This window comes from Pantherophis guttatus, chromosome 2 (assembly GCF_059756535.1).
Source record: "Pantherophis guttatus breed Tessera chromosome 2, ASM5975653v1, whole genome shotgun sequence".
Lineage (NCBI taxonomy): Eukaryota > Metazoa > Chordata > Lepidosauria > Squamata > Colubridae > Pantherophis > Pantherophis guttatus.
Genome location: NC_142064.1, coordinates 159895360 through 159915911, shown reverse-complemented (window position 1 = coordinate 159915911; position 20552 = coordinate 159895360). Strand labels below are relative to the sequence as shown.

Here is a 20552-nt window from a genome sequence, read left to right as displayed (position 1 = left end):
TCGCTTCTATCTGTGAATATTCAGTGAATATAGAATGCCTATTGTAAATAAAAAGGATATATATTTAAACCTTTAACTCTTAATAATATTATTGAGTCTGATCCTAAAATATCGCAACAGTCTTGATTTATATATTAGAAAGTTTAATTTTACCTATCTATTTACCATGTTTGGTAAATAGATTTATTTCCCTATTTTTTTATTAAGTCATTAGCAGTTAAAGCACTAATCACTTAATAAAATATAGGAAAATAAATGGGCAAAACTCAGAAAGATGCCAGGTTTATTTCCTATTGAAACTAGCTGAGTTAGCTGTGATGTATAGAAGTATTTCCAACTCCTTGTATTGATATTTCATCTCTGCCCATTCAATTTAAATTATACAGAAGTACATAAGAACATGGATGTCCATTTTTCTTAATTTCTGCTTCCCTCTATGAAGGACTAAGTGTTTTGATAAACTTTTTATGGTAAAATCATATAATGCAGTAGTTGTCCCTAAACTCATGTCTTACTGGTGGATTTTGCTCCACCACATCTTCACACCAACATTTGCAGCAGCTGTAACTCTCTTACTACAGGTAGTCCTCAACCTTACAAACATTTGTTTAACAACAGTTTGAAATTACGACATTGAAAAAGTGATGACTGATCCTCGCACTTATGACTATCACAGTGTCCCAGTGGTCCCTGGTCAAAATTTGGACACTTGGCAACTGGCATGTATTTACAGTATCTGGGGGTCATGTGATCACCATTTGCAGCCTTCCCAGGAGCTTCAAACAAGCAACGTCATTGTGAAAAACCAGATTTGCTTAACGACTGCATGAATCACTTAATGACTGCATTGATTTGCTTAAGGACCTCAGCAAAAAAAAAGTCATAAAATCAGGTGCAACTCGCTTAATGACCATATTGAAGTTCCAATACCAATGGTGGTCATAAGTCAAGGACTACCTATAATGTGAACCAATCTTCTTCCCATCACACTGATAACTTGGGTCGTCACTGTAGCCCTCATAAGCACCAGAAACATGCTGGCTCCTCCCTTGTTGCTTCCTATAGTTTGTACCTTTATTTTTTTATGTTTTTCAAATGAGAAGTTAGCATGCTGCAATGCAAAATACCAGCCTCAGACACAATCTTTATTTCCAAAAATGCATTTATCCTTGAGGCATTCTTTTTAAAGAAATGAAAGGAGACTACAGCTTGGCACGCCTACCTATTTAGCAAAATGTCAAAGGCAAACTGAGGTGACAGCTACAATATGGGGAGATTAGAGGGGACGGTGAAGAGCAAACTTGGGAAAGATGGTCATGTTTGCCATGGTAGCCATTTTGTGCTTCTAACCTGATCTCACGATTCTAAATGTGCCCATGTGTGCCAAATGGGGATCTTGGATCTAATTTGCTCATGAGCATGCAGAACAGTCAGCTATTACTGCCATTGTCATATCTCCGCATATGTTCAGCAGTCCCAAATAATGCATTTACTTACAGAGCAGTAGCAGCAAATCAGAGAGTTTCTCAGTGCTAGTTATTTGTCGTTATTTTAGTGAGCTGATTAAATTGTGAAGAACTCTCTCAGACACAGACACACATATATAGACACAAAAAGTGAGTATATTGAATAAACTTGAATCATATAGAATTAATGTGATACTTCTTCATCAAGAGCATCATGTTCTTCATTTGTACCTCAACCACATCTTTGCTATATAACCTTGAAAATCTTCCTTACGTAGCCCCAACCCACCCACAATAGCAATTAAACAAAAGGCAAATCTTTTTTAAAAAAGATTTTGGAAAAACTAAATTCAGTTGAATAAAACGTTTAGAGAAATGTATGGTACTTTGAGTAAAGCATTTAAAGGAAAGGAAGTCAACATTTATCTTTTTATTCTTTCTGTTGCCCTGCAGTTTAATTCATTTTTGCCTTCTCCGTTCCAGGTAGCAGTATATTCAGACTTTACTAAATTTGTATCCTAATAAGACATCTTTTGTTTAATATGTTTCATCTCACAAACTGCTAAAGGTAGAGTGTCAGTTCATGAATGCATAAATGCTTGAAATGATTGGAATTCTTTGTCATATAACCCCCTCCTTTGCTAACAAATAATTTAGCTTTTTTTTTCCATTTGATTTTTGTCTCATCTTCAGATGGAATCAATTAGACCTAGCAATTGTTCTCTTGTCCATCATGGGGATCACGCTGGAAGAGATTGAGGTGAATGCATCACTGCCCATCAACCCAACCATTATCCGCATTATGAGGGTCCTCAGGATTGCTCGAGGTCAGTCCCCCCCCATTGTTTCTGGGGCTCTGCACCCATAAATCTTTTGGCCAAATAGAACTGATCATTTCTGGCATACTAGAGTCTTCTACATAGCATATATACAGCTTAAGCATCTACTACAAAGCTAATGCTAACCTTGCTCTATTATTTTGCTTTATTAGTCAGGTTAATAGCTAAGAGCCGTGGTGGTGAGGTGGTTAGAATGCAGAACTGCAGTCTAATTCTGCTGACTGACGACTGCCGGCAGTTAGGCAGTTGAGGTCTCACCAGCTCAAGGTTGACTCAGCCTTCCATCCTTCCAAGATCGGTAAAATGAGGACCCAGTTTGTTGGGGCAATATGCTGACTCTATAAACTGCTTAGAGAGGGCTGTGAAGCACTATATATAAGACTACGTGTTACTGCTATTGTTAATAGCTCCATTATAGCCAACCGATTGTCTAGTAATAAATACTTATTTTGCGTGGGAAAGGTGTCAGTTTGATCTCTTGCATCCCTGGAATTAGATGAATCAGTGATTTCTCTCAACAGAAGGCGCTTCCTCCATTTCTGTGTTCTCAAGCTGTCACCCAAAGTTCTCCCTTTCCCCCATTTTATGCACATAGTTAAACTGACCAACCCAAGATCACTGACCTTCATCGCTGAGCAGGGATTTGTATCTGGGTCTTTCCAATCCTAGACTAGCATATCTCCTCAAAAACAGGTTTACTGTTATAGCTGTAAACTCTTGATTGGGTGTCATACATTACAAATAGTAATGAGTTAAAAAAGTAGTCCCAACTATTCTGATTAATTTCTGCCACTGCATTTCAATGGTGTTATTTATTAATTATACATGGTGTTGTTTGCTCTAGGCAACAAATTATTAAAGGAGTTTATTATGGAACAAGTGGAGCCTGGTGACATTAGGCTATAAAGTCCTTAGCTTGGAAGATCACAAGCTCACTATTGCTGTGTCCTAGATTTGGAATCAAAGAGTACAAACAACTTTGATTTCTTACTCAGTCTTGGTGCCATTTAAATCAGTGAGCATGTACTTGGCCACTTAGCTCTTCAGATCAAAGATGATTTTTCAGAAACTGTAGATTAGATAAATTTCTGACCTTTGAAAACTGGTTTGCTTTGCTCAGTAGTTGCCGGGGGGTAAGGAAAGCCCCCCTTTCAATTCCTGTTGTAATGTTGAAATCGCCAACATTACAACAGGATTGGAACTTCCTTCTTGGGACCTCTGTGTAGGACATAGTTTTTATACATTTTAGGCACCATGTTTTGATAATAGGATATCTCACTGAACAGCTTTCCCAGTGCAAAGTTTGGGAACTGAAATCCAACACACTCAAAGTTTTCTAGGCTGAAGAAGACTCCATAAAACATTGACTTGCACATTAACTTTTAGTGGAGGATGTTAGGACACGATTCTTCGGGTAATTATTGTGAATATTAAAATTTGCATTTCCTTCCCATGCATCATTATTTTGGCAATCACATCACAAACCTTTCATTTTTCTGTAGTGTTAAAATTGCTGAAGATGGCTGTAGGGATGAGAGCTCTTCTGGATACAGTCATGCAAGCACTGCCTCAGGTAACCTTTCAGTCTAATCATCCAGGCTTCTGTTAAGTTTCCTTCACTGTCTAATTATCTTAGGAATTTAGATAATTCTGTACAAGTTTTCTATATTGGTGTCTTCTTGAAGTCCTTGGTGGCGCAGCAGACTAAAGTGCTGTTAAGTAGCACCAGCTGCCTGCAATTACTGCAAGTTCAAATCTCACCAGGCTCAAGGTTGACTCAGCCTTCCATCCATTCGAGGTAGGTAAAATGAGGACTCAGATTGTGGGGGCACTAAGCTGACTTTGTATTAAAAAAAAACACTGCTTATGGGGGGCGAAAGCCCTACTAAGCAGGTATATACAAAAGTATGAAGGCTAACGCATTGTAAGCCACCCTGAGTCTCCGGAGAAGGGCGGCATATAAATCGAACCAATAAATAAATAAATAAATAATAAGGCTAGAACTTTATTGTGGATTGGCTGAAATCAACTGCTTTTCCCCTGAGTTTTTCAGCTACTATTCTTTTTCTAGTATGTTTTTCAGTGTAGTTTGCCTCCTGCTCGGTTTTGTTATCCATTTGCTAATCATCACAGATTTAGCCTTTTCAAAAAAATTGTATCAATATAAGTATTCATTTGTGAAGGAGAAGGAGTAGCAGAACTTCTGGGTGGAGTTAAAAGAGGGATCATCTTAGAATCCCTATGTAGTTAAATCTGCTTGTGGCTAAATAGGGATTCTTGGCTGATCCCTCTTTTAACTCTGCCTCCCCCCCTCAGGTTCTGCCTTTCCTTCTCCTACAATTTGTGCCCGTACATACATACCCCAAAGTAAATCAGTACCTTGATGCAGTGAGAAAAAAGAGGAGCGAGGAAGTTAGGATTGTGCCAATTCAGAAACCATCTATCTGTTTAAAATAAGTTAAGAAAAAGTAAGAAGCAACTGGCATTAATGAAATAGAGGGGATAGGATGGAGGAGGAAAATTGTATTGTGTTTGTCCATCCATGAGCAAGAGGCATTGTGTGTAAGTTAGCGCCAATTCAAAAGAGAATGTTGCTTTCCCATGAAAAGATTCCAATCTCTAAAGCTAATTAGTTGAAGTCTCATGACACTACTTGCTGTATGAGTACAATTCACACACATTTAATGGTGTGAAATTAAACCTGTTTTGAAATTTAAAAACTTGAATAGAAATTAAAGTCTAAAAATGTAAGCACTCCGCTACTTTTTGTTTTCCTGGGTTTTTTCTTTTTTCTGATCTTCAGAGCAAAGATCAATTCCACAGCTCAGAAATGCTAGTTTTCCAGACCCTGAACAAGTCTCTTCATCCTGGTTCCCTTCAGATGTATTAATTCTCATAATTCCCAGGCAGTGTCGCCATGTGGTGTCATAGTCCAATGCATCTGAAAAGCACCAGGTGTAGAAGACAAGATTTCTTGTTAGTGCTATATCATGGGCCAGGGGGTAATCTGATATTGGGCTTAGGCACCATGCAGTGTGCACAACATCCCAAAGCTTCAACTCTTGATGGAGCAGAAACATATGCTCAGCTTTTAAACTTTCAAATATTTTCCTTTCTTTCTTTCTTTCTTTCTTTCTTTCTTTCTTTCTTTCTTTCTTTCTTTCTTTCTTTCTTTTTCTGGAGCAAGTTGTAGTCAGTGGACTAGTCGCTTGACATTTAAAACTGGTTTATTTATTCAGTTGGGCATTTGGGGATCAGGAAAAGATTTCAGAATCCTTTTTCTCAATGCAAGTCGTTCTCTCCTGACCAACACTATGCACATCTAAATTTAAAGTATGTGTATTTGTTCACACACATAAGAAATCATAGCATTAGACTAGTGACCAGATGAGATTTAGTAAAGCTAAAGAAGGAAAGGAGATATATTCAGGTGCAGGAACTTAATAATGTCCAAATATTGATGAATTACAGTTCCCAGCATCTCTCACTGTGGGCCATGTTTACTGACAAAACTAATTCAGCAGTATCTGGAAAGTGGCATGTCCCTACCTTTGGGAGACTAATATAGCATGTACATTCCTCATTGTGAGAGTTACTTGGGTGATGTATAACTTCAATGAGTATTTTCCCCTTTGTTTCTTATCTTTTTGCAGGTGGGGAATCTAGGTCTCCTCTTCATGTTGTTGTTTTTCATATTTGCAGCTCTTGGAGTGGAGTTGTTTGGGGATCTTGGTAAGTTTTCTGCACCACCTGAACTTATAGAATTATTTGTGGTAACAAAAAAAAAAACCCTTTATGACTAAATCGTCTTTATATATATATTTTTTTTTTATTGCACACATAGAATGTGATGACACTCATCCCTGCGAGGGTTTAGGGAGGCATGCAACATTTCGCAACTTTGGAATGGCTTTCCTCACACTCTTCCGTGTATCCACAGGAGACAATTGGAATGGGATAATGAAGGTAAAATTGCCATCAGAAAAAAAAATGAGTAGAAAAACACAACATATATTTTCAGGCTCTTGAAAGACAGACACAACTACTGTTTTGAATATTTTCATTCTCTGAATTAAAGTATGTTAGATACTGCGGCACTATTCAGGATATACAAGTAAATAACAAATTATATATACTTATACAAATTGTTTCTTCTAATTTTTGCAGCAATAGGTATCGTTCCTACCCCACCCCACCCCACCCCCGATTCTTGATTAAGCTTTCCCTTTTTTTGCATTATTCATGGAATAGGCCTTAGCCAATCAGGGATCACATTGTGATTGTGACATCATCAAGATCATGGAGAGGCAACCCACAGAACCATATAGCCCTCACTGACATTTGCAGCTTTCAGAATCCTTTTGTAGTTTGTAACTGAGGTTTGGCATCATGGCTTGTTTGTATTGAAACTTTTTAAAGCACCTAATTTTAAAAGACTCTGGCTATACACAATGTCGTTTTGTACCAACCTACTATTTTATTTCAGTTAAAATAAGGACACCAAAAAGTTGTCCAGAAATAATTGACAGGCTTAATATGAGTAAAACCAGAGTAATTAGTTTCTGAGTTAGGTAAATGTTTTCAAACAATGCCAAAATGACCAAACTCAGCACATTAGTGATGTTATTGGCATTTCTCAGGCTCTAATCACCCCTACCAATGCTCTGGTGGATTAGGCCTATTCTGTTGGAATCATGAAATCTTTCGGTCATGGCCAAAGCAAGAAAGCAGCCATTGCAAATACACTGAATTATCTATGGATGTCAGAATGTTATGCAGTTCTGAATGTATTGTGCCTGTGTGTGAGAGGGTAGCTTTTTCAAAGATTTCATCCAGCGTATCAAAAATAAGACATTCTAGAAGAGTAGAAGGATTTTTCAGTGGTCAAGTTCCTAAAATTCTATAGAAACAGATCGACATGGATGACACTCATTCGCCATCTTCCACATGGGGTCTGGCCATATAGGCTTGAAGCTAGAATGAGTGGCATAGACTGCCAATCCCAACAAGTTAGTTGCCTGAAGTTCTCAGCCACACCCATTTCCACTTCACTTCCCTCTGTTCCCTCCCAGGACACATTGCGGGACTGCGATGAGGAATCCACCTGTTACAACACCGTCATCTCGCCTATCTACTTCGTCTCTTTTGTGCTGACAGCCCAGTTTGTCCTGGTGAATGTGGTGATTGCTGTCCTGATGAAGCACCTGGAGGAGAGCAACAAGGAAGCTAAAGAAGAAGCAGAATTGGAGCTGGAGTTGGAAATGGAAATGAAGACAATCACACCGGGTGTGCAGCCACCTTCTGACTCTTTCATGTGGACAAGCGGCAACACAGGAGACTGGCCTGAGAGTCCTGGAGGATACGCCAACCCCATGCAAATCAAAGTGAATTCTCAGCTGTCCGTGGTTCATCCTATGGTGAGAACCTCAGGTGGTGGGTGAAGTGAGGAGTGGCCTTCACTTGTCTCCGGCAACATACCGTATACACTCAAATCTAAGTTTGAGTGGTTCCAGTGATTTATCAGAGAGTTGTATTCCTTTTTCTCTGCAAAATTCCCAAGTGTCTAGAAAAAAGCCTTATGCAACAAAAGCAGGCCAAACATATTAGATGTCCATGCAAAGTTATTAATAGGTTGCAAAGATTGTTCTGCAGCCCCTTAACCAGCTCATTTATAATAGAGGCTCTGAGATCTCAGACACAGCTTTCATTACTGGCAGTGCTAGAGGAAAAGGCCCCTAAGGTTTTTCTCAAAGTTGCCTTTGCAATTCAAAAGGCTGCTCAATGGAATCATGCATCTATGTAGTAGGTGAGAGCAGGCACCTGTATAGAAGAGTGCCTGCTCACTGTTGCATCTGTATGTCTGGTATGCAGTTTCATTATTCAAGTAGGTGTCTGATTTTTACCATTACAGAGCAATATTCAGTTTCATTGTTTAAAACTTCCAGCCACTGTTCACATGACTGTAGCTCCAACAGTCACCAACAAGTCCATATCAGTAGAGTGGGGGAATCTCCTATTTCATATATGGAAATTGTCTTTCCTCCTCATTAATCGATCATAAATTCATTACCTGCAGAAATATTGCTCATTGCAAATGGCTGTAATATTTTTTGTTCATTATTCAAATAGGCTATTAACTGTGTCTGATCAAAACTAAAAGGTTAGAATTTCTCAAAACTCTCTAAAACTGCCAATTCTTTTTCCTGATAAAAGCCTATCACAGAAGGAAAGGTGTCTCATAGTAATATTTGCCCGCATTACTATGCCAATTATATCTTTAAACTCTTGAGTGTCATTTCAATAGCTAATGAAAGTACTCTTTCTCCTTGCCAGTGTCCCTTTAATTAAAATCTCTGCATTCCAAGAAATGGTTGGTGAAAGAGGAATACAGTTCCTATATTATAATCCTGCAGAGTCGTGTGATCAGCATGCTTCCTTGCTTGCATGTTCCATAAACTATATGCATTGTTGTATTAGGTTATAGCTGTGGGAACTCATGGCATCATACACATTGGCTGTTTCCTGCATAGAAAGTAGTACTGCTGCTAAATTATTAATCCTCTTGTTACTTCAGAAGCTTTACACTGTATATTAATTTCAACATCTCAGACATTTCTGAAATTAGGAGCCTTGCAAATGGAAATTAAGAATCATATTTTTTTCGAGAATTCTTTGGCTTTCAGAATCCTGTGCACAATACAAATATTTTAAGGTTTCAGTTATTAGAAAATAAATCTCTCTAGATTTAGAGCAAGCATGCATAGGATGACAACTCTTAATTATAAACTCTGAATTATTTCGGTAACCTCAGATTAAATCCTTATCATGGAAAGTCAAAGGGAACTGAGCGATGCTGGGTATATAATTTAAACCGGAGCATTTGGATTTCAGATGGATTAGACTTTTTGACTTTGACAGCTCACTAGATGGTGACCTAAAGCTCTGCCATTTGAGAGACTTTCAGTTCTGATTGAAGCATGGGCTTTGTGGCAGGAACTACCTCAAAACCATTCAAAAGGCAGCCATTGTTCTTATGCCAACTTAATTATGAGACGCATGAAGATAAGCTTAAGGCTGAGTTCAGATGGTACTGTATATCCACTTCTACAAAACAATTGTAAAACATTACTGTATTTAACAGTCCATATTTGGAGCTTCCACAGGTAGCTAAACTGAAGTTCCCATGAGCCCTCTCTGTAGTACAGGTAATCCTCGATTTACAACAGTTCATTTAGTGACTGTTCAAAGTTACAACAGCACTGAAAAAAGTGACTTGTGACCATTTTTTACACTTATGACCATTGCAGCATCCCCATGGTCACATGATTTACATTTGGATGCTTGACAACTGATTCACATTTATGACGGTTGCAGTGTCCCAGAGTCATATAATCCCCTTCTGACCTTTTGCGACCTTCTGACAAGCAAAGTCAATGGGGAAACCATGAACCAATGAAATGTAGTTCTGATAACTAATGCTAATATTTCCCATTTGTATTTCGTCTTTCTAAAATTTCCTCCCACCTCTTCTGGACTAGAGCCATATAAACTCCCCAATCCCTTGTTTTTCTCAGCATCCTCACACAATTGTTACACAAAGATGATTCATTTGGCTGCATTTTGAGCAGAAAGTCCTGTTACTAGTGACTTTTTAGGTCTTTTATTTGAAAATTCCTCCCATGGCCGCAGTTCCTAGTGTAACGTTGAACTCCAAATGCTTTGGAATTATTGTACCAGATGAGTTGAAAAGAAAAGTCTATACAGAGTTCTTGTAAACCACCCTTTACTTGTAACTAAAAGAACAGAGATTGCCACCAAACCAGAAAACATCTGTAATTTAGATTTTGAAACCAACTTGGTGTCTCTTTTTGCATTCTGCATTGCTGAAATGTCAGCCAGATTCAGGTAAGTTCTGCCCATATCTACATCTGAGAATGGAATTAAGAAAAGGATTTCACTGGCTGTATAGGAGATTTATTTGCCAGTATTTCAAGATAATTACTCCTGGCTCAAGCAGGACATAGGCAAGAATAGCTCACTGTTGCAACAACTGAGTATATAGTAGTTATTTTCCAAGAGGAAGCATTTACATGCCTGCACCAGCAGATAGTGGTTCTGGAAAACCAGTGTTTGTTCAGTCTCTTCCTGTTTTCAAAAGTTTGCCTTGCATTCATTCTTTAGAGGCTAAGTCAAGGGTCTGATTTTTAGAGATTGAGAGCACTTAGGTCACAGATACGGCAAGCCACCAGCACCTCTGAAGACCATGTTACTCTCAAGTGGTTACGGTGATGCTATTGCGTGATGCCAACGCTTTGTGCTGGCTTCCATTCTCACCTCCATTTGAAATTGTGCACATTTGTTGTTTATTTCTGCTGCACTTGTCCCTTGTCATGTTGGTATGATAGCCCTGCAAAACAGCCGTACTTCTGCCAATCGGTAAATAGCTGCCAGTCGCTGCTCTGGATGAATGTAATGTGTCCCACTGGCCTTACCATGTGTTTAGTTTCAGTCTTGTGTGTAGCAATGTCTTAGAAAAGTTCTGACTATGGTATTATTGCACTGTTGTTTTTCCCTTCTCTGTCCCTGTCTTTTCTTCCTGGCCATTTCAACAACTACTGTTCTGTCTGAAAACATTTTTTTCTGTCTCTCTTTTCTTCCTCCTTCTGTCTCCTACATGGTCTCTCTCTTTCTCTCTTTCTCTATCCTCCCCCAACCCTCCTTTTCTCTCCCCCCTCCATTCCTCTCTCTTTGGCCTGGCCTATTCTTCTGCATGCTATTTGGCACTCCTCCCAGGAAAGACACTTGTTTGATACCATATCACTGCTGATCCAGGAATCTCTGGAAGGAGAGTTGAAGCTGATGGACAACCTGTCAGGCTCTGTATGCCATCATTATGCCCTTCCAACTACTGACACTTACAACCCTGAGAAACAGGTTAATATTATTAATTTCCAAAAGGGTTTCTTATTTGATATTAAATAGACTTAGCTAAGAATGCCATCTGGTATGCATGCACCTGTAAGTTTCTCCCATTCAATTCAGTATTGCTTATTTCTGAGTAAACCTTCTAACTGTCAAATAAAAGCTGTGGGCAAATGGATTTCTTCTTGTTGAAAATTGGCCTTATTTTCAACCTGGTCTTATTAGTGTTCAGTCAGAAGCCTTGCTGAATTCAGGAAGATTTAATCCCATTACTATGGAGGTGAAACCATAACAAAACTCAAGCCAAGGATTTAGTAAAAGAAAAACCATGCCACAGCTTTCTTTCTGCATGTCTTGGATCTTTTATTCCATGCAAAGTGTAAAAATATAAAGTGCCACGCATGGCCTTTTCTCTCTTTTTGCAGAGGGCAAAACAATTTCTGCGTAACAGTCCAGAAGGGGAAGATGGTATCATTTTACTGGTACTTTGGAGGGGTGGATTCTTCAGTTTAATTGCAGGTTTTTTTTTAAAAAAAATGCATGTACATATAGGACCAGTGAATTCTCCATTTGTTTGTATCTTTAGAAAATGATCATAGGACAAAGCTATGGAATTTAAACTTAATAGGCAGATCCTTCTTCCTGCCCTCCGCCTAAAAAATATTGGAAAGGAATTCCACATATAGCTCTGAAATGATTTCTTTGTTTCCCTTTACATTCTCCCTCCTATTTTCATGAACATGGCAATTTAAAGGGGGAAAAGCAGCACTATCATACAGTGTCTGGAGGTTAGAATCCAATGAAAAGCAATTTCCTCTAAAATAAACTAGTCTGGAATTGACCTGGACAGCTTCTCTATAACTGTAGAGATAAGGTGTTGATTTTTCAATTCATCTGCATGGAATCTAAGCTGAAAGTTGTGTTACATGTCAACAAATGAAGAACTGGCCTGCTCGTAACCGGAGATCCAGATAAATGGGGATGGCCAAGAAAATGTATAGAGATTCTTGGCACTTTGTTCAGTACATTCACTGGGACAAAAGGGCTGATGTAACTTAACATTTCAAATATTAAATTAATATTTAATTTCGGTATCAAAAGGAAGCTTCTTTTCTTTCTTCTTTCAAATCCAATTCTGATTGAGCTAAAATAATCTAATTACAGTAAAGCAATAACATCCTGTTAAAATACAGTGAAGCAAATACATCCAAAATACATAGAGACTCTGTGTTACTATAGTACTGAGAATTTACAAAATTGCTGTAAGCTTTGTTTCTTCATTCAACAAGCTTTGGGGGAGCCTTTGTAGCAATATATTAGAATCTGATAAGATTCAATGTCCTTGTCCGAAGTGCTCCACCTGTAACCTTTTCCCACTGTTTTTCCCACTAACCCAGTTTCTTGATTGCAGTTTTTGAAACTGCAATATTTGCAACAATTCTTTGCAAACCCAATTGTCCTGATAAACATATTATTTTAAAAAAACATTCTTATTTCATATGCATTTATATCTGTTGTGTTATGTAAGACCATCAACAAAGTTTCTCTTAGGGGTGGGGACAGGCATGTGATACTTAAATTTTCTTTCTGGTAGCCCTTAGAACTCTCCTTGATCATAAATGTTGAAAACAGCACAGATTCCAATCATTTCCAATCATTTTTGAGATTTTTTTTTAAAGATCATTAAAACTCTGAAATAGAATGATCACATTTAAATGCCATCCCTCTCTTAAAATTTCTCCCCACCTTCCATGTGTGAGGCAACGGCTGAGAACATGTATTTATTTTATTCATATCATTTATTCCTGTAAAGAGATTTAGTTTGCTTAATGAAACATCAATCTGCCAGTAAGATTTCCTAGTAGTTCTGATTAAAGATACCTTGGTATATTAATTATAGTTTGATTGATCATTGAATTAAATTTGCAGATGGATAAGGATAAAACTCCTGAAGCAAGTTTTAGATTTTCCCTTAAATGTTGCATACAGATATTCTAAAAGGTATAATCACAGAAGAGTACTTCTTTCCTAGGTGAGAAAAAAAGCTTTTTTATCAACTCCCAGTTACTGAAACCAACTAATTTAAATGATTAAATTAAACATGAGTTAAGATTTATTTTCTTCTCATTCAATCATGTCCGATTCTCAGAGACTGCTTAGACAAGTCCCTGCAGTTTTCTTGGCAATGTTTTTCAAAAGTGATTCCTTCAGCTTCCTTCCAAGGGCTGAGAAAAAATAACTAGCCCAAGATCACCTAGCTGGCTTTGTGCCTAAGGCAGCAGTACAATTTATAGTCTCCAGGTTTCTAGCCTGGTGCCTTAATCCTACACCAAACTTGCTCTCTAAAGTTCCTACTATTAGCCTTTTCAAAGTTTGTCAGCTCACTAAATAACAATATTTGTCAGGAGTGAACAACCAGACCCACATGTGAAAGTGCCTATTTCACAGCAGACTGGTAGTTTGCACCTGGGTCAGACTAGATAAAGTTCAATGGCTTTCAAGCAGGATTAAAACTTGCCCTCTTATGCCTAGGTAAAGATTCCAGACTAAATCCTCACTTGACTCCTCCCCCTGGCTGGGCCATTCCCTCTCCAATAGAATTATAACATTTTTTGATCCTGATGATAAGGCAAAGTTATTATGATGCAGCAATTTACAACGTAGTGGAGACTATATGATCCCAGCTCCATATATCTGTGCTAGTAGATTGGCCTTCACTGTAGAGAATAAATATAATAGTTCAAGGGAGATTTTCTCTGAAATATACTCACGAAATCAACTTTCATTTTTATCATCTGAAGTAACAAGTACTAATATCAGTCTGGAAGCTTCATTTCCAAGAATAATTTAAGATAATGTCAGCCACCCAAACAGAGCAGAGAGGAAACATAACAAGATCACCTAACTCTACTTTATTGTAAGGCTACGTTAACAGAACCTTGCAAGTCCAAATGTACAGCTCTCCCACCATTACTTTTTACTGCCTGATAAGTTAGGCAAATCCTTTCTTCTTTTTTCTGCTCTTTATTCAGCTACAGCCTCCACCCTCTTTATCTGATTGTTCGCTAGGCAGCATCTTTTTCCCTCATCTCCCAAGGTCATTCTCATATACCATTATATCTAGCTATTTTCCATGGGCCAGAGGGGAGTTGAGAGGAAATTTTCAAGATAGCTTTTGTACTGTCCATTTCCAAAATGTTTGTCCTAAGTGACAATAAAGAATTATTATTTTAATTTTTATTGATGACAACATGATAATCTGTCTTCTTCAAATTGATGTGGTACTTAGTTCTCAATCTCAGGTCCATTTACTACCAAATCAGAATTTGTAGGAAATCCTTTATAAAGTATAGTAATTTTGAGTTAACAATTCTATTCTTAGACTCCAAATCCTCCTTACAGCAATTATCATTGAGTGAAATTCAGCAACTTTCTTACATATTTCGGGGAAATGAGAAATTAACAGGAAACAAAGATTTTCCTCTGTTCGGTCAATCCAGTCAACCAGTTTACATCTGTATTAATATAGAGAGCCAAAATTGCTACCTGGAACAGTACAAGACATGCAGAATTCATACTATAGATTTTTTTCAAATAGGGATACAGACAGGTTTAGAGAAGGATATTATTGTACCTGCAGTTCAGAATCGTGGATGACATGGCATAAAGTATAACTTGTAAAAAAGCTATTGTGTGCTGAACATACAAAATATTAGTAAAGCAATTAACTATCTTAAACAATCTCCTGCACAGACGGTGCTTATAATGGTACAGTGCTAGAATTCTATGCCTCTGTAGATTAGTTTCAAGTGCACAGAACTTATTTTTGATGTCATTCTGCTCTATCTTTGTTGAATTTTTAAAAATGAAGTGAAAAGCCATGGTAATTTAAATCTATAACTATATTTTTCCAAGGTGAAATGAACTTGCCCATAAGAATTAAGGGTGCATAAGAGTCTTCTATGCAATTTACTTTTAGCCAATATTTTAGCTGACAAGTTCTCATACATGCCTCTATATCAGAAACCTAATTGCAATCTGGGAAAGCATTGGAATGCAGCAATGGACGTGAAATATCACTGTTATAAATTTAGCCTGGACTGTTTCTAACGCTGTGTGTGCACCATAAAGCATCAGGCTTAGTACCTTTGCCTTAAAGGCTTTTACTGCTTCAGGGACAAAATTATTGCCTTTGCTGCTGGCAAATTGAGTTTTTTTTTTCACATGTTCATTTGGTTCTTCCACATTAAAGAGGGTTTGGAAGATAACTTCTACGTGTTTAAAATCTTTCACTTGCTCAATGGTGAGGTTATTTATCTTCCAGTTATATATTTATCTGCTACGTGTCTTCGTAAAGATTACCAAGAATCTTTTGTTTTCGTGTAATAGTTATTTAACTTTTCTTTGTTATAGTACATTGTTAATTGCAAACTCTACCTTAGGTCCAACTGGGATAAGGATAAAGTCACTGCATTGTCAGTTATATAGCCACAGGCTAATTCACCAATAATGGAAGATATTACTATTTTTATTCAACTTGAGTAATAGAATTAATATAAAGATTAAGTAATGGGAACAAGTATATATCTTTGCTTGCTTCCTTCTTGAAAACTAGGGTTGGAGGTACAATTTGGAGAGGTACATCGGACTTTCATATAGATATTTTCTTATAGTGTAATAATCTACAGTAGAAGAAACTAACTTAGCTTATAGTTTCTGGCCTAATATTGAATCAAATGGTGCTTCAAATCAAACACCTTGAAACTTAAATATGTGCCTCAATTTTTTGATAAAACAAATTAAGAGTCTGGCCAATCTAATCTTGAAACAATCTATTTTGAAACATTATTTTTTTCAAACAATTGTTGGGAGGCATTTTTTTTATATCAATGGGAGTAAAATTTAAGAGATATGAGATATAGAGAAAGCCAGTTTGGTTTAGTGGTTAAGGCACCAGGCTAGAAACTGGGAGACTGAGTTCTAGCCCTGCCTTAGCCATGTAAATCAACTGGCTGACCTTGGGCCAGTCACTCTCAGACCAATTTACCTCACAGGGTTCTTGTTGTAGGGAAAATAGAAGGAGTATTAGATTTAATTTAATTTAATTTAATTTCCAATTTATATACCGCCCTTCTACCTGAGGACTCAGGGCGGTGTACAGCCAAGATAAAAAATATAGAATACAAATATTAAAACATTTAAAAATATATATAAATTTTGGCCCAAAAGTTAAAAAATCACAGACTAATTAAAAGAATTTAAAAATTTCTTCTTAAGCCAACCCGGCTTGCTGGAAAAGATGGGTTTTCAGGGAACGACGGAAGGCATTGAGGTCATGGATTCTCCTTATCTCCGGGGGCAACGGATTCCAGAGGGTGGGAGCCCCCACAGAGAAGGCCCTCCCCCTGGGGGCCACCAGCCTACATTGTTTGGCTGATGGCACCCTGAGGAGGCCCTCTCTGTGGGAGCACACGGGTCGATGGGAGGTCATCGGTAGCAGCAGGCGGTCTCGCAGATAGCTAGGCCCTATGCCATGGAGCGCTTTAAAGGTGATAACCAACACCTTGAAGCGCACCCGGAAGACCACCGGGAGCCAATGCAGCTCGCGCAGGAGCGGTGTTACATGGGAGTGCCATGTTGCTCCCATCACTACCCGTGCTGCTGCATTCTGGACCAGCTGGAGCCTCCGGGTGCTCTTCAAGGGGAGCCCCATGTAGAGAGCATTGCAGTAGTCAAGGAGAGAGCTGACGAGGGCGTGAGTGACTGTGCACAAGGAATCCTGATCGAGAAAGGGCCGCAACTGGCGAATCAGGCGAACCTGATAAAAGGTCCCCCTGGTAACAGCCGTCAGATGTTTCTCCAAAGACAGCTGCCTATCCAGGAGGACTCCCAGATTGCGAGCCCTTTCAGTGGGGGCCAAAGACTCGCCCCCAATAGTCAGTGATGGAGTCCACTGACTATATCGGGATGCCGGGAGCCACAGCCACTCAGTCTCGGATGTGTTCACTACCTTGAATTGTTTATAAAAAATAATAAAGATGAGATATAAATAATAAACAAGTAAATTTAAGATATAGGGTTATTAGATATGCACGAAATAATTGAAGAATATTCACTCAGACCTTCAAGGTAGATCAGGGCAGGAAACATAAACTGGAGCACTTTATTGATATAGGATATACGGTAGTAACAATCTTGAAAGCCTGACAGTATTTCCCTTCCTTCCCTCTTATGCTGAAGAGAATCAAGGCAGAATCACTTCAAGTTTCTTTCTAACCCTTTCTTCATTTCCTAGGTTAGTTCATGTTTCGCTGACTTCTACATTCCTTCTCCAAGGCCATTTCTGTAGTTCTTTATGTGTCCTGTCTTTAACCATGCTGTTGGTGTGATTAAAGGGGTGTGTAATCTATCTCCCCTTGACCTTGAGACTTGGAATGGAGAGTTCATCTTTATTTTTGTTTGTTTGTTTGTTTGTTTCTTGAAATTGCCTGTCTCCTGGCAAAAATGGGCTTGAAAAAAACATTACTCTTCATAGAAAACACAGTGCTCGGTATATGAATTCCAATTTTGAGTATTAATTTCACCTACCCATTGTATATAAAATTAAAGAATCAATGAAATCATAATTGCTAAGTCATTTTAGATCTCCTATCTGATGTTTAGCTTTTGTGACATAAAATTTTTAAAAAGATTACATTGAACCCTTGACACTTAAATACATAGACTAGATCCAGTGTGTTGTGGTAAGAGTTCTTATGCTACCTTACAATGGTCCTACTGAACCTGGGACAGTAAAGCTTTCAGAAGGCAAGGATTGGCAACAGAAGCCCAGGGTTCCTTCTGTTCAAAAAATGGGGGATCATAGCCTGTTTAGGTGGAATCAGATTTAATTGTATAGTTCCTTGTTCCTCAGTTTGATAAATTCTTTATAGCAAAAAAAACCCTGAAAACATCTGTGACTACCAGAAAGACAGTTTTGCCCTGGTATTTTGAAATTCAGAGCTATAGAATTATATTTCTGAAAATAATGTATCATTTAAATGTAATTAGGATGGTTTTTAAACATTCCGGAGATGCCGGCCCTTTGATCCCTCAACAACAGTATTATCAGTGCAGTTTGTGGTTTCCATTTTGCTTATTTGTAAGCCTGGTTAAAAGAATTAGAAAAAAAGGGAATAAGGGAGGGGAAAAAGTTTAGTTGCTTTTCCTGGTGATCCTAGCTACACAATAATGAGCATGGCATAAATGCACTTAATAGCAGGGGAAGCACCTCCATGTTTAAAGGATAATGATTGTGGGAATAGCTTTCTTTTTCTCAAAAGACATGTATATGTGTCCTGGTTTCTTATGTTTGATCATCTCTCCCTTGTTTAGATCCCTCTAGCTGAGATGGAGGCTTTGTCTCTGACGTCAGATATTCTCTCTGAAAATTCCTGGTCCTTAGCTCTGACGGATGACTCTTTACCTGATGATAATAACACACTCTTACTTAATGCCCTGGAGAGCAATGTACATACACTGGTTGCTGTATTTTATGATGTTTACAGGGTTCTAAATACTGTTATCAAGAGGGTAATAACAACTATGGCATTTTCAGATGAGCAGTTCTTAACCTTTTATTAGCATAGAGAAATTTATTCCATTGGGATTACCCTCAATACTACCTCTGAGGTGTATTTGTACTCTTTATTATGGGTATCAGCCACTAAGAAATTCAGATTCTCTTGAAAAGTACATCAAGCAACATTAAAGTGATTGCATTGCTTACAGATATGTGGAAAATGTCATGATATAACGATCCCATTTTTGAATCCAAACTGTGCTACAAACAGGTGTCTAGGACGTTTGGCAGGCAAAGCCTTTTACAGTTTTCTCAACTTACACTCTCAAGTTTTTAATCAAGAATGGCTTTTTAAAACATTGTGAGACATAGTTTACCAGTATTTTGAGCCCTGCTTTAACCATCTCCTCCTGAAACATTAAATATTATTAGCTGCTTAATAGCAATCAAATGCTTTATTTCTGCTGTACAACAGGCATAACTCCTTCCCAGCATTAAGTGGATCCATTCTTATTTTACTCTTGTTCACATATCTACCTTTAAGCTGTGTGTTGTGTTGATGAATTCTCTTATCATTCTAGTAGATTGCCATAACAGTTATTACTTATGTGGGACACATCCCTTTTAAACCGTGATAATATTTCCCATCATGCTTCATGGTATCATTTGCAAAAGACTTAGAAGGCTTCGGTGAGAGTTTTCGAATGGTGAATTTCCATTCAAAATGAGATACTAAATGAAGGGGAGCATTTTACTATCTATCAAGATAAATCATAAAGTAGGATTATGACTCTGGCAAACTCTAAAGTCCCGTAGATTACTTCCACCAAATTAGAAGTCAATCCATTCACTTGGCAAAATTATCACGGCCTCTTACTTCAGACAAACTCTAGAAGCTTGTAAACAAATGTAAATATTATTTAAGAATGCATACTTTCAATATTAATAATTCAAATTGCTTTAATTGGAATTGCTTTTATGTTATTACATAATGTAAAAAAACCTTTGAGCACAATTGAGAAAAGCTTGAGAAAGTTTTTAAAATGTGGCCCTTTAATTTTTAAAATATTTTGGAAGAGTTCAGTATATTACAAAATTCATCTTTTTTTTAAAAGCCAGTTTAAGATATATCACAAATATAAAATGAGTTTTATTTCTTCATCGGGAACCATAGGTATAACTGCACCAACTGTGTTTCACAGTTTATTAAATTAGCAAATGTTATGGGTGGTTTATAATATTTAGACTTAATCTGACTCCTTATCCCACTGTGTTTTCTCATATGATTTAGTTGTAAAAAAGTGAATTCTTCATAAAAAAGTGCTACTAATTAAGATCCGAGTTTAAATACAACAATGGGAAATATTCTGTATTGCTTTTCATCTAAGCTATCAGGTCATTCTTACTCCAACAAGACCCAAGAGCTTGTTGTATTTATTATTAATGGTTTATTTATATTGACTAATTTACTAATCTCTATGGAAACTTTCGCTCTTGTTTCAAATTGTACAGTATCCAATTATTTTACAGTTCTATAATTTGGCAAAGTTAAATATCTAAGAACACGTGATGCATTCTTTTCTTTTCTTTTTTGAAAAATCAATAAGTTTTAAAAGAATAGGTTGGATCCAGACTAAATCATATCATGGCTTATTGAAATTAATGGGTCTTAAGTTAGTAATGAGTAGTACATCTATTCTTAGGTATCTTAAAGGTTTTTCAGAAAAAAGAACATTCTAGATGCCAAACCTGCAACTATTCCAT

General features: G+C 37.5%; 1 protein-coding gene across 4 annotated transcripts in view; it reads left to right on the top strand.

The window, feature by feature from the left end:
• CACNA1G (calcium voltage-gated channel subunit alpha1 G) overlaps positions 1-20552 on the top strand; it is a 419473-nt gene that overhangs the window by 380260 nt on the left and 18661 nt on the right. For 3 of the 4 annotated variants that reach the window (XM_087887147.1, XM_087887145.1, XM_087887146.1), the window contains 5 exons: positions 2160-2293; positions 3808-3878; positions 5959-6037; positions 6150-6271; positions 7378-7722. In XM_087887147.1, coding sequence (XP_087743273.1) covers positions 2160-2293; positions 3808-3878; positions 5959-6037; positions 6150-6271; positions 7378-7722 — 751 coding nt within the window. Of the gene's footprint in view, positions 1-2159; positions 2294-3807; positions 3879-5958; positions 6038-6149; positions 6272-7377; positions 7723-11098; positions 11240-18601; positions 18737-20552 lie in introns of all 4 variants that reach the window. The other variant, XM_087887148.1, reaches the window with a different exon arrangement.